The 12753-nt window shown below is 41.8% G+C and overlaps 1 protein-coding gene across 1 annotated transcript; it reads right to left on the bottom strand.

The window, feature by feature from the left end:
* Positions 1 to 469: 469 nt before the first annotated feature.
* Positions 470 to 8600, bottom strand: LOC132043724 (uncharacterized). The gene is given in 9 exon segments (XM_059434181.1): positions 470 to 858; positions 3633 to 4061; positions 4394 to 5518; positions 5521 to 6000; positions 6079 to 6230; positions 6232 to 6371; positions 6450 to 7303; positions 7367 to 7834; positions 7949 to 8600. Coding segments are annotated over 9 exon segments (4689 nt in total).
* Positions 8601 to 12753: the final 4153 nt, after the last annotated feature.

Below are 12753 nucleotides of genomic sequence, written 5' to 3'. Positions count from 1 at the left end.
TGCTCAGTCTGAGCTCCGCCCCAGCCGGGCTGATTACCATCTCTACTAGACTATAACCCGCATTGGTTAGGCTAGGGACCACCTCTACTAGCTGTGTGACCGCCATGCCCAGATGAGCACGGTTTCCACCATAAGATCCTCCCCTTCTACCTGATGCTGGGGCTCGGGAGCACAACTGAGTATCTTGACCACCTTGCCCAAATTTGGGACAATTCCTCTTAAAATGCCCCATATCACCACACTCAAAGTACCCACGTTCTAGCGTTGGATGTTGAATCAAAGCATACGAAGCCGAGTAACCACAATAATCTGGAGCTCTGGTCTGCGAACCCCCTGGCTGACTGGAATAGTATTGACTGACCCCTGATGGGCCTCTAGCTGGAACTTGCATAGCTGACTAAACAGGGCGTCCCGAATAAAACTGGGAACTCTGACCCTTAGTGAAAGAGCCACTATAACCACCACCCGTTCAGGCCTTCTTTTTCGCGTGCTTATGATAACCTTCCTGTCGAACTCTCTCGACAGTCCTAACATGATCCACCACTTCCTGAAAGGAAGCACCTATCACTGCAAGCTGAAGAGCTGACACCTGAAGGGCAGTTTTCAACCCCTTCACAAATCTTCTAATGCTCTCCTCCTTAGTGGGAACAAGCTGGAGGGCATATTGAGACAACGAATAAAACCTAGCCTCATAAGCAGCCACAGACAAATTACCCTGCTTAATATTACTGAACTCATCACGCCTACGATCCCACAATGTACGACGAACATACTTGTCTAGAAACACCTGATAGAACTGAGTCCAAGTCAACGGAGGTGATCCCGCTGGCCTGCACTCCACAAACGCCCTCTTCATAACTTGGCATCACCCAAGAGCTGGAAGGTCATGAACTCAGCACCATATTTCTCCAATGCCCCCATCTTATGGAGCCTCTTATGACAGTCCATAATTAACTCATAAGCATCCTCAACCTCAGTCTTAGTAGAACTCTGGAGGTTTCATGTAACGACCCGTTCGGTCGTTATTGTGTTTTTGACCATTTTGCCTTCATTAACCCATCCCCAATCCTTATTAGTACCATTTTGACTAGCAAAGATAGGTAGCACCGTTCCCTAGGCTTTAATTTGAGTATTGTCGTGACTTTTGGAAAAAATTAGCTTTTTAGTGAAAACCGTTAGACCCGTAGTTGACTTGTCACGACCCAACCGGAGGGCTGCGACGGGTACCCGGTGCTAACCCACCCGGGCACCTCTTAACATACTTTCACATCACATCTAGGTGAGCCACACAGCTAAGTCATGTTTTCATTCATCATTCATATTAATCCCATTGGGCGACAATTCACTTATATCATCATTTACAACGATGCCCATATAAATGTACATAAGCCGACGAGGCTAACAAAAATAATATCCCCAAAATATAGGCCAACAAGGCTAAACATATCTAACCATATACACATGTCTACGAGCCTCTAAGGAGAATACGTCATATCATATAGGCGGGACAGGACCCCGCCGTGCCCATGAATATGTACACAAAATAATCTATACTAAAAGCTGCAGCTCCGAATGAAATGGAGCTCCGCTATGTAGTCCCTGAACAAAGCAGCTATGGGTCAAGTATATCTCCCTGGCCACCTGCGGGCATGACGCAGCGTCCACAAACAAAAAGACGTTAGTACGAAGAATGTACTGAGTATGTAAAGCATGATCAATATCAATATGAAAGCATAAAAGATAACATATGAAATAACGTAGGATGGGAGATAATAGCATCATCGTCATAGCACTTACTTGATTTTCATGGGGGCATTCCATTTCTATTACATATCTGTGTACATACATCCATATCCGTGCGCGCATCATCATATATAGATATATACATATTCACTATATTCTACCCGGCCATATAAGCTCAGGGTTTCATAATAGCCATATCTAGGCACATATACATATAAGCATCTTTATCATTATTACTATCGTCGTTCATCACATCTATCCTTAAAGGATTACTCGTCATATAAGGAACTTAGTACAATCGTATCATATCGAGAATCATAAGCTTAGTAGCCTTTAGAGATAAGATCATTGAAGGATATCGTAGGCTCATAGAAGGATAGTTATTTGGCCAAAGAACCATGCCTTATGAAAGAAGGGTTAGCCTTACATACCTTTCCGTTCCACTATTCTCTCACTTGCATGTGCTTCTTCAATGCTCACGTTTCTACCTTCATTAGAGTGCATACAAACATTAGAGAATTGATAGCTTAGCATTCATGACTAAAGCTAGGAAAAATTGGACAGCATCTCCTTTATTTATACGACTTCCTCCATATCATATTTTAACTCCCAAACATCAATGATAACATTCACAATATCATCACAATAGCCTTTATTCAACGACATTATCCTTACTTCTCAATTCACTTCAATTCATCCATATTCATGGTCATATCACACAATTTCGTTCATTCCTATACAAGATCTATTCCATGTTCTCAATATCATTTATAACCTGATTATAACCATAATGTATCAAGAATCATAACTCAATCCAAACATTTACTCAAAAGTGACATTATTCCCACATTCATGACCCATTTCCTATTTCCTTATATAATCCAAGTGTTCCAACTTTCAAATACCTTAAACAACAAGGAAATTTCATAAAACTTACCTTATATGGTGTAGGAATGAACCTTGGGTGCAAACACTTCACTTGAGAAAAACCCTAGTTTCACCTTCACTTGGATTTCTTGTTTTGGATGAACTTTGATGGGTTTCTTACACTTGATTCACTTGGTTTGATGATAAGAACCTTTGATTTCCCTTGGATTCTTGTTCATGAAATGTATGTAATGTCTTAGAGACTTTAGAGAGAAGTGGGGAAGTGTTAGAATGAAAATAATGAAGTTGGAATCACCTTTATAGACTTGGAATAATTCAGCTCGTCGGATACAATAATCAAAACGAAAATAACAAGAAAACGCAAGAATTAAAAGAGATAGATAATTTGACACAACTTAGACTCAATTTAGCAACCAAAGTTATAGAAAACTAAGACCTCTAAATTTAAGAATAAGAAGCAACCAAATTCTTAGGATGACCAAAAGGGATTAGAATCCCTAATAACCTATCCTCTCAACAAACACCCAATCCAAGGCTAACAATCTCTCAACACTCAAAAGAGTTTACAATTCTCAAAATATCAATATTCAAAATAGTCTAAGTCTTCCATGAAGAAGAAGAGAACTATTTATACTATGCTAGAAATAAAAGAAAGCAAAATGACATAAACACCCTTAATGAGACAAGGGCCTTGTTTGGCTATTCTTCTTTCTTCAAAATCTTGAAATCTCCTTTGCAAGAATAGCCAACTCTTCGTCTCTTAGCCATTGTGGTGACTTCCCATTTCCTCTTCTTCTCCCCAAGCAATCTTCATCAACAAATGGACTTGGGATCCAAAGTGCTCATCAAAAGTATACTCAAGAGCCTCCCGCTTCATGAATAGGCTTTGCAAGTGTTGTAGTTCCGGGCTTGGCTCCTTGTAAATGGCCTTGAGGCACGTGGGCTTGCATCATTCTCCCCATCTTGAAGAGAATTTGTCCTCAAATTTGATGGCTCATCACTTTCCATTTCCATGGGAGATAGGTCACAAATGTTGAAAGTGTTGTGAACTTGATATTCCGGAGGGAGATCAATTTTGTAGGCATTATCATTAAGCCTCTCAAGGACTTCGAAGGGACCATCCCCACGCGGCATCAACTTTGTCTTCCTCTTGTTTGGAAATCTTTCTTTTCGGAAGTGCACCCACACCCAATCACCCGGTTCAAGGACCACCCTTTTTCTCCCTTGGTTCGCCCGTTTCGCTACCTTTTGATTCTTCTTTTCAAGTTGGAGCCTTGCCTTTTCATGGATCTTCTTCATAGCTTCGGCTCTCTTATTACCATCTAAACTCAATACCACATCTTGAGACAAAGGTGTTAGATCCAAGGGGGTTAGGGGATTAAAACCATACAACACCTCAAAGGGTGACATGCCAATAGTGCTATGAATGACTCTATTATATGCAAATTCTACTAAAGGCAATTGGTCTTCCCAAGAGGCTAGCTTCCCTTTTACCATGGCCCGAAGCATAGAACCTAAAGTCCTATTGACAACTTCGGTTTGGCCATCGGTTTGTGGGTGGCAAGAGGTGGAAAACAACAACTTCGTACCAAGCCTACCCCACAATTCTTTCCAAAAGTGGCTAAGGAACTTGGGGTCCCTATCGCTCACAATTGTCTTGGGAATGCCATGCAATTTAACCACATTTTCAACAAACAAGGAAGCAATATGGGAGCATCATCAACCTTATGGCAAGCAATGAAATGGGCCATTTTCGAAAAACGATCAACAACAACAAAGATGCTATCTTTCCCCCTCTTTGTCCTAGGCAATCCCATCACAAAGTCCATGGAAATGTCAAACCAAGGTTGTTGAGGGATGGGGAGGGGAGTGTACAAGCCATGGGGTTGAAGCCTAGATTTAGCTTTTCGGCATTCAAGGCATTGGCCACAAATTCGGGCCACATCCCGCCGCATGTGGGGCCAATAGAATTGCTCCTCAAGAATCCCCATTGTCTTGTCAATCCCAAAGTGTCCCATCAATCCCCCATTGTGTGCCTCCCTCACAAATAACTCCCTCCAAGAGCTCATGGGCACACATAGTCGTTTGTTCTTGAACAAGAAACCATCAAACTTAGAATAGGGAGTAGAAGATCTATCCCTAAGCCACCTTTCCCTTTCCCATTCTTCGCATTCTAGAAAGATTTGTGCAAAGACGGGGTCCTCGGGATACAATGTCTTCAAGCTCTCAAAACCCATCAATTTGGAAGACAAAGTATTGATCAAAACATGTTTCCTTGATAAGGCATCCGCCACTACGTTATCCTTTCCCTTTTTGTATTGGATTACATAAGGGAAGGATTCAAGGAATTCAACCCACTTGGCATGCCTTTTGTTCAACTTACCTTGGGCCTTAAGATGCTTTAAGGACTCATGGTCGGTCCGAATCACAAACTCTTTAGGCCACAAGTAGTGTTGCCAATTTCCCAAAGCACGAATTAAGGCATACAACTCAAGATCATAGGTAGTATAATTCAAAGTCGCGCCCTTGAGTTTTTCACTAAAATAGGCTATGGGTTTTTGGTCTTGCATTAGAACGGCGCCAATACCCACTTTGCTTGCATCACATTCAATCTCAAATATTTTGTCAAAGTCGGGTAATTGCAACAATGGTGCGGAACTAAGCATTTGTTTTAAAGTTTCAAAGGCATTAGCTTGCTCCGTACCCCAAGAAAAAGGTTTGTCCTTTCGGATTACCTCGGTCAAAGGAGCGGCTATGGTACTAAATCCTTTAACAAAACGCCTATAGAAACTAGCCAAGCCATGAAAGCTTCGTACATCTCCAATGGATTTTGGAGTGGGCCAATTTCTTATGGCTTCTATTTTGGATTCATCAACCTCAACCCCCTTGAGCTCACAACAAATCCCAAGAAAACAACTTCATCCACACAAAAGGAACATTTATCAACATTGGCATAAAGTTGTTCTCGTCTAAGCACTTCAAACACACATTTCAAATGAATAACATGCTCATCCATGGTTTGACTATACACCAAAATATCATCAAAGTAAACAACCACGAATTTGCCAATAAAAGGTTTCATCACATGATTCATCAAACGCATGAAAGTACTAGGAGCATTAGTGAGGCCAAAAGGCATCACCAACCATTCATATAGACCAAACTTGGTCTTGAATGCGGTTTTCCACTCATCTCCAGGATTCATCCGGATTTGATGATACCCGCTCCTAAGATCTATCTTAGAGAATATGCATGAACCATTCAACTCATCAAGCATGTCATCAAGACGAGGTATGGGATGGCGATACTTTACCGTTATCTTGTTGATGGCACGACAATCAACACACATGCGCCATGATCCATCTTTTTTTGGCACCAAAATCACGGGCACGGCACATGGGCTCATACTTTCCCGCACAACTCCCTTTTCAAGGAGTTCATCTATTTGCCTTTGAAGCTCCTTGGTGTCATCCGGGTTGGCTCTATAAGCCGGTTTGTTTGGCAATTGAGACCCCGGGATAAAATCAATTTGGTGTTCAATTCCCCTCAAAGGCGGTAACCCCTTTGGGAGTTCCGTTGGGAACACATCATCAAATTCGCAAAAGAGAAGAAATAGAACTAGGAAGAGAAAGGGTTAGTTCACTAGTGTGCAATGCATAGTCCCTATGCACGAGAAGAATCACCGGTTGACGCTCCCCCAATTCCTCCCTAATTTCCCCACAACCCGCCAAAAGAGACACCTTGGTTTTTCCTCTAAGCTCTCCTTTCTTTCCACTCACCTCTTGAGAACTACTCTCCTCTACTCCTTCTACGCCCACATTCTTCTTTTGCAATGCACTATGACCCTTCTCCTTCAACTCCCTCATTTTGTTATAGATCTCACCCACTTGGGAGGGGGTCATGGGATTCAAGACATGTTTGACACCATTGTGGACAAGAGTGTATCGATTAGTTCTCCCATTATGGTTGACGGACCTATCATATTGCCATGGTCGGCCAAGTAGAAGATGACACGCTTGCATGGGAACAACATCACATAAAACCTCATCGTGATACTTCCCAACCGCGAATTTGATGATAGCTTGTCTAGTCACCTTCAATTCACCACATTCATTGAGCCATTGAAGTTTGTAAGGGTTTTCATGGCGGGTGGTGGGAAGTTTCAAGAAATCAACAAGGGTGGTACTAGCAACATTGGCACAACTCCCACTATCAATGATCATGATGCTAGTGTTTTGGTTAATGATGCACTTGGAATGGAAGAGATTTTCCCGTTGACTTGGGTCATCCATTGCTTTGCTTATCATTGTTCTTCGCACCACATAGAGAGGTACAATAGGCTCATCATCACCTTCAACACCATCCCCTTCACTATCATGTTGTTCATTCTCATGATAGACCTCATCATCTCCTTCCTCACATTCTTCCTCATCCTCACTATAAGTGTCTCTCAAAATAAATGCTCTACGATTAGGGCATTCACTCGCTCTATGACCGAAGCCATGACATTTAAAGCATTGAATAGGAGTTTTCGTACCTCCTTCTTTTGGAGCAAACTTCGGAGGTTGTTTGTCAACTTGCTTCTCAACTTGAGTATTCTTCACAAAGGATTTCTTGGCTTCTTGTATGGGACCCTTATTCTTTTGCCAATTGGAGGAAGAAGCTCCTCGTTCTTTGTTATTGTTCCAAGAACTCACATAGCCCCTTGACTTATTGATTTTGTCTTCCTTGAGACCCTCCTCTATTTCAATAGCCGCTTGAAGAGTCTCTTCAATGCTCCCATAGTTGTGGAGTCTCATTTGTGAGACAATCTCACCATTTAACCCGGCTCGGAACCGAGTCATAGCATTTAGCTCATCCTCGTCAAAGTCGATTCTCATCTTGACAATTTGGAACTCATCATAGTATTCTTCCACACTCTTTTTGCTTTGCCTTAAAGTATACACCTTCTTGAGTTGTTCTTGCTTGTAGCGTTCGGTGACATACTTACGCCGCATGGCGTCCTTCAATTCATCCCAAGTAGGTGTGGGATGAAGACCAATAATTCTTCTCGCCTTCACTTGAGTTTCCCACCATGTGGAGGCATACCCTTCGAATTGAGCAATGGCATAAGACGCCTTTTTCACCTCGGACATGTCATTCGTCAAGAAGATCCTATCACAATGCATCACCCAATCAAGAAATGCATCGGGGTCACTTCCTCCTTTGAAGATTGGGAGAGTAACCTTGATGGAGTTGAGACTCGTGTCTCGCCCTCCTCCATAACCATGGTTTCCATTCAAATCTCCATCATCATCATAACCTCGATGGTCTCGACCTTGGTACCCTTCATGAGCTTGGTACCCTCTTTGCCTACCCATGTGAGGGTTAGGACCATGCCTTCCACCCCTCCCTCGATAACCTCCTTGCGCTTGTCCTCGTGGCCTCCACCCTTGGTCACCATATAGCTCGTGCTCAAGTATAGCTTCTTCTATCTCGTCGTCATTTGGTTGTTGGATGTTTGGACGGTTTTGGGGTGACATTGGTGCATTTAGGTGTGGATCATTAGGGGGTGGATCATTTGGACGTGGATCATTTGGAGTTTGATCTTGTGGAGGTGGGTTGTTCCGTTGGCCTATGGGAATGTTGTTCGGAGGAGTGATGGTTGTGTTTTGAGGAATGTTTTGGGGAGTGTTTTGGGGAGTGGGGTTATATAGATGATGGAAGGTACCGGGTGAAATTGTAAGTGAAGTGCTTCGAGTAGCTCCACTTGTGCCTCCTTGGTATTGCACTCGGGGCGAATATGAAACCTCCCTACTACCTCCTTCAATCGCTTCCACCCTACTTCCCAAATTTTCCATTCGACTACCCATGTTTTCCATCCGACCATCCATACTACCCACCTTATCGTTCAAGGCTTGCAAAGCCCTCATTACATCAACTAATGTGAGTTCCCCGGTGGGAACTTGTGTTTCATTCTCCGTAGCCATGGTACCTATTAAGACACTCAACAAAACAAGCAAACACGTTAGATTAGTAAAATCAACTCACAATCGCTCAAGTATGCGCACCTTTAATTTGCCTCACAAATTGCTTCCGCCAAAGATTGTGTGCTTGTTAATGCCGACTAGTCACAAGGGTTCAAATTCTACTCTTGGTCGGAATAGATTCTTGTTAGACTAAGAAAGACGGACGACTCAATGCAATCTAACGGACTTGAACCAAGAAATTAACAACGAAGCAAAAAACGAAGAAAAGCACGAAAGAATTGGCACGAAAGAAATGCGGACACAAGAACTAGTAAACACAAGTAGGAACAACTACTAAATGGCTACTAGTTGAGAGACACAAGAAAATGGAATGCTAAAATTCCGAAAATAAATCGAATTTCGGGCCCGGGTAGGCGATAACTTGAAATCGTGGTCGTGAAGTCCCAAATGATCCAAGGTATCAATTTGAAATAATGGAAATTTTAAAATTTCTATACTTTTTTTTTTTTTTTTTTTTTTTTTTTTGTTCCCTACCAAAGGATTAGGGACACAAGACCATCAACTAAGGATCAAGAATTTTTGAGAAATGAAAGTGGGTTGAAATGAAATTTGGACTTGAAAAGGTACCTTGAAGTATACGATTAGAGCTTGACAAAATACGGTCCGTATTGTGGTTTACGGACCGTCCTTCGTGACCGTATTTAGGGATGCCCAAAAACAGAATGTACCTTGCGATTTACGACCCCCGAGATACGGGCCGTATTGTGGTTTACGGTCCGTATTTTGGATGTGCGGTCCGTATTTAGTGATGCACCGCATTCCGGTGAGCTACTATCTCAAGATCTAAGTTTACGACCCCAGATTACGGTCCGTAAAGTGATTTACGGTCCGTCTTTAACGATGTTGGCAAATTCCAGTGAGCTGCTGTTACAAGATCCAAGTTTACGACCCAGATTACGGTCCGTAAAGTGATTTACGGTCCGTCTTTAACGATGTTGGCAAATTCCAGTGAGCTGCTGTTACAAGATCCAAGTTTACGACCCCAAATTACGGTCCGTAAAGTGATTTACGGTCCGTAATTTGCAATGTTCCAGCTTCAGTGATTTTCGTGTTGAACTCGAATTTCTCGAATTTTGGACCAAATTTCTCGGATCCGATGACGTTCTTGGGCCCACTCAACCTAGTATTTACCCTTTTTGGCCCAACAAACAACTTTCCACTTGTCCTTGGAAACACCTTTGGATCAAACCCTCTTCTTTGGTCTTCTTCTCCAATATGAAGATATGAATGTTCTTAAGAACACCAAGAACACCCAAATACAATCTAGGACCAAATCAACTCGTTTTTGCTCCAAATTTCAGATTTAGGCTCCTTATCACTTAGAGAACAAAGCCCAATATTCAATTTGCCTTAATTTCAACTCAATCACCACACCCACTTTTGAATTTTCAAAGCTTCAAAGCTCAACAATGGTAGATTCTTCAATATTGACCCGAATGACACGAAATTTGGAGATTTGAAACCCTAACGTACTAAGGAACACGAATCTAATAACAAAACAACAAAATAAACACAAAATTTTTGGGGTTTTTTTTTTTTTTTTATTAGCAACAAACCCTAGGCTAGATTTGATAGAACAAATCTAATCCAAGCTCTGATACCAATTGATACAATAATCAAAACGAAAATAACAAGAAAACGCAAGAATTAAAAGAGATAGATAATTTGACACAACTTAGACTCAATTTAGCAACCAAAGTTATAGAAAACTAAGACCTCTAAATTTAAGAATAAGAAGCAACCAAATTCTTAGGATGACCAAAAGGGATTAGAATCCCTAATAACCTATCCTCTCAACAAACACCCAATCCAAGGCTAACAATCTCTCAACACTCAAAAGAGTTTACAATTCTCAAAATATCAATATTCAAAATAGTCTAAGTCTTCCATGAAGAAGAAGAGAACTATTTATACTATGCTAGAAATAAAAGAAAGCAAAATGACATAAACACCCTTAATGAGACAAGGGCCTTGTTTGGCTATTCTTCTTTCTTCAAAATCTTGAAATCTCCTTTGCAAGAATAGCCAACTCTTCGTCTCTTAGCCATTGTGGTGACTTCCCATTTCCTCTTCTTCTCCCCAAGCAATCTTCATCAACAAATGGACTTGGGATCCAAAGTGCTCATCAAAAGTATACTCAAGAGCCTCCCGCTTCATGAATAGGCTTTGCAAGTGTTGTAGTTCCGGGCTTGGCTCCTTGTAAATGGCCTTGTTGTGACAGATTGGTGGGTTTGGTTCGGTTCCCAATGTGCTCGGGTGTGTTTTGGGACTTGGGTTGGAAAGTTGCTTTTAGGATGTTGGAGGTTGACTTGATCAACGAGACCTCTGTTGGATATTCTGAGGCCACGAGTGCATTCGTAGGGCATTTTTATATCTATCTGCATATTTGGTTTGTATCTGGGAGGTTCCTCTATAGCGGCTGTGCTATAGCGGCATGTTTGGAAGACACCAGACTTTTGCCTGACAATTGGCATCATAAAGGTTGGCACGAGCAGTTGCCTTATGCTTTATTGGGATACCGTACCACGGCCAGAACTTCAACAGAAGCGACTCCATACTTGCTGGTCTATGGAACTGAAGCAGTCATACCTGTGAAGTTGAGATACCTTCCCTAAGGATCATCCAGGAAGCAGAATTAGACAATGTTGAATGGGTCCGAGCTCGATATGAGCAATTGGCTTTAATTGATGAGAAAAGGATGGTTGTTATATGTCACGGTCAACTATACCGACAAAGAATGACAAGAGCCTTCAACAAGCGAGTCAGAACTAGACTTTTTCAAATTGGGCAAATAGTGCTCAAAAGAATATTCCTGCACCAAGATGAATACAAAGGGAAGTTTGCTCCCAACTGGCAAGGTCCTTACGTGGTCCGCAAAGTACTCTCCAGAGGAGCAGTAGTATTGGCAGAAATGGACGGACAAGAGTGGCCAAAGCCAATCAACTCAGATGCAATCAAGCGCTACTATGCATAAAGAAGAAGTTTTTTAGTTTGTAATAGTACTCTTTGCTTGTAATTCTATTTGCTTGTATTAGTTGTTTCGTTTTGCTTGTAATCGTTTTGTAATAGATAGACAAAAAAAAATACCTTTTGTATTATGAACTATGCAATGACCTGATTTCCCCACAGTGGGATACGTAGGCAGTCCATCTGGGACCCGGTCGCTTTATTAGTAAAAACCAAAAGTCCACTATTTTTTATTCTGAACTACGTTCGACCTGAATTCCTGTGCGACAGAATACGTAGGTGCTCTTTGAGCTCGGTCGCATCAAAAGAAAAATCCAAGAAAACCCCTAGGAAGCCTCAGAGATTGTACTTCGCAAAGGAGCAAATATTACTGCACGCCTAACTGGGGCAGAATTTTCGAGAAGATCTCAAAAATTCGCGCCGTCAATCCTCAAAAATTTCCCAGAAGATTCGGCATGAGAATTTGTAGACCGAAATATAAATTGGGGCAGAATTTTTGAGAAAAGGTCTCAAAAATTTCGCGGAAGAAAGGATCTCCCTCATTCAAAGCGCATGTCATGACAATTAAAAATGCTTTTATTTTTCCAAAAATTAGATACCCTTAGCATTACAAAAATGATTTTTCTGCATAATGAGAATAGGTTTATGTTTCGAATACCGGAGCTAAAGGGGTTTCGGGTCAAGAAAGTCGAGGATGCGACGGCGCCGGCAGCACGGGTCAACTTGAAATAGGAAAAAACTAACCCATTTTTTATGCAGGTCCCCAAAACATCGGAAGATGATCCTTTTTCTAAAGAAATTCCAGACCGCTGCTGAGATCCGGCTTTCGAAATATATATATCCAGCCACAAAGGCCATAAAGTTTCAACTACCACCAAGGACAAAACCCACAAAGGCTAAGGGAAATTCAAAATACCATGAGGGCTAAATATCCAGCCGCGACAGCTATGAAAAGATTAAAACGCCATAAGGGCGAATATCTAGCCACAAGGGCTATAAAAGGATCGAAACGTCATAAGGCTACAAACTGACTGAAATTGCCACAAAGGCAAATGTTTGGCCAAAAGGATCGCAACAAGAACGAACCACATACGTGGGCAAGAGGGTCACAGTCGGCCTAAAGGAC

Source organism: Lycium ferocissimum, unplaced genomic scaffold (assembly GCF_029784015.1).
Source record: "Lycium ferocissimum isolate CSIRO_LF1 unplaced genomic scaffold, AGI_CSIRO_Lferr_CH_V1 ctg2802, whole genome shotgun sequence".
Taxonomy (NCBI): Eukaryota; Viridiplantae; Streptophyta; class Magnoliopsida; order Solanales; family Solanaceae; genus Lycium; species Lycium ferocissimum.
This window is presented reverse-complemented; position numbering and strand designations above follow the sequence as displayed.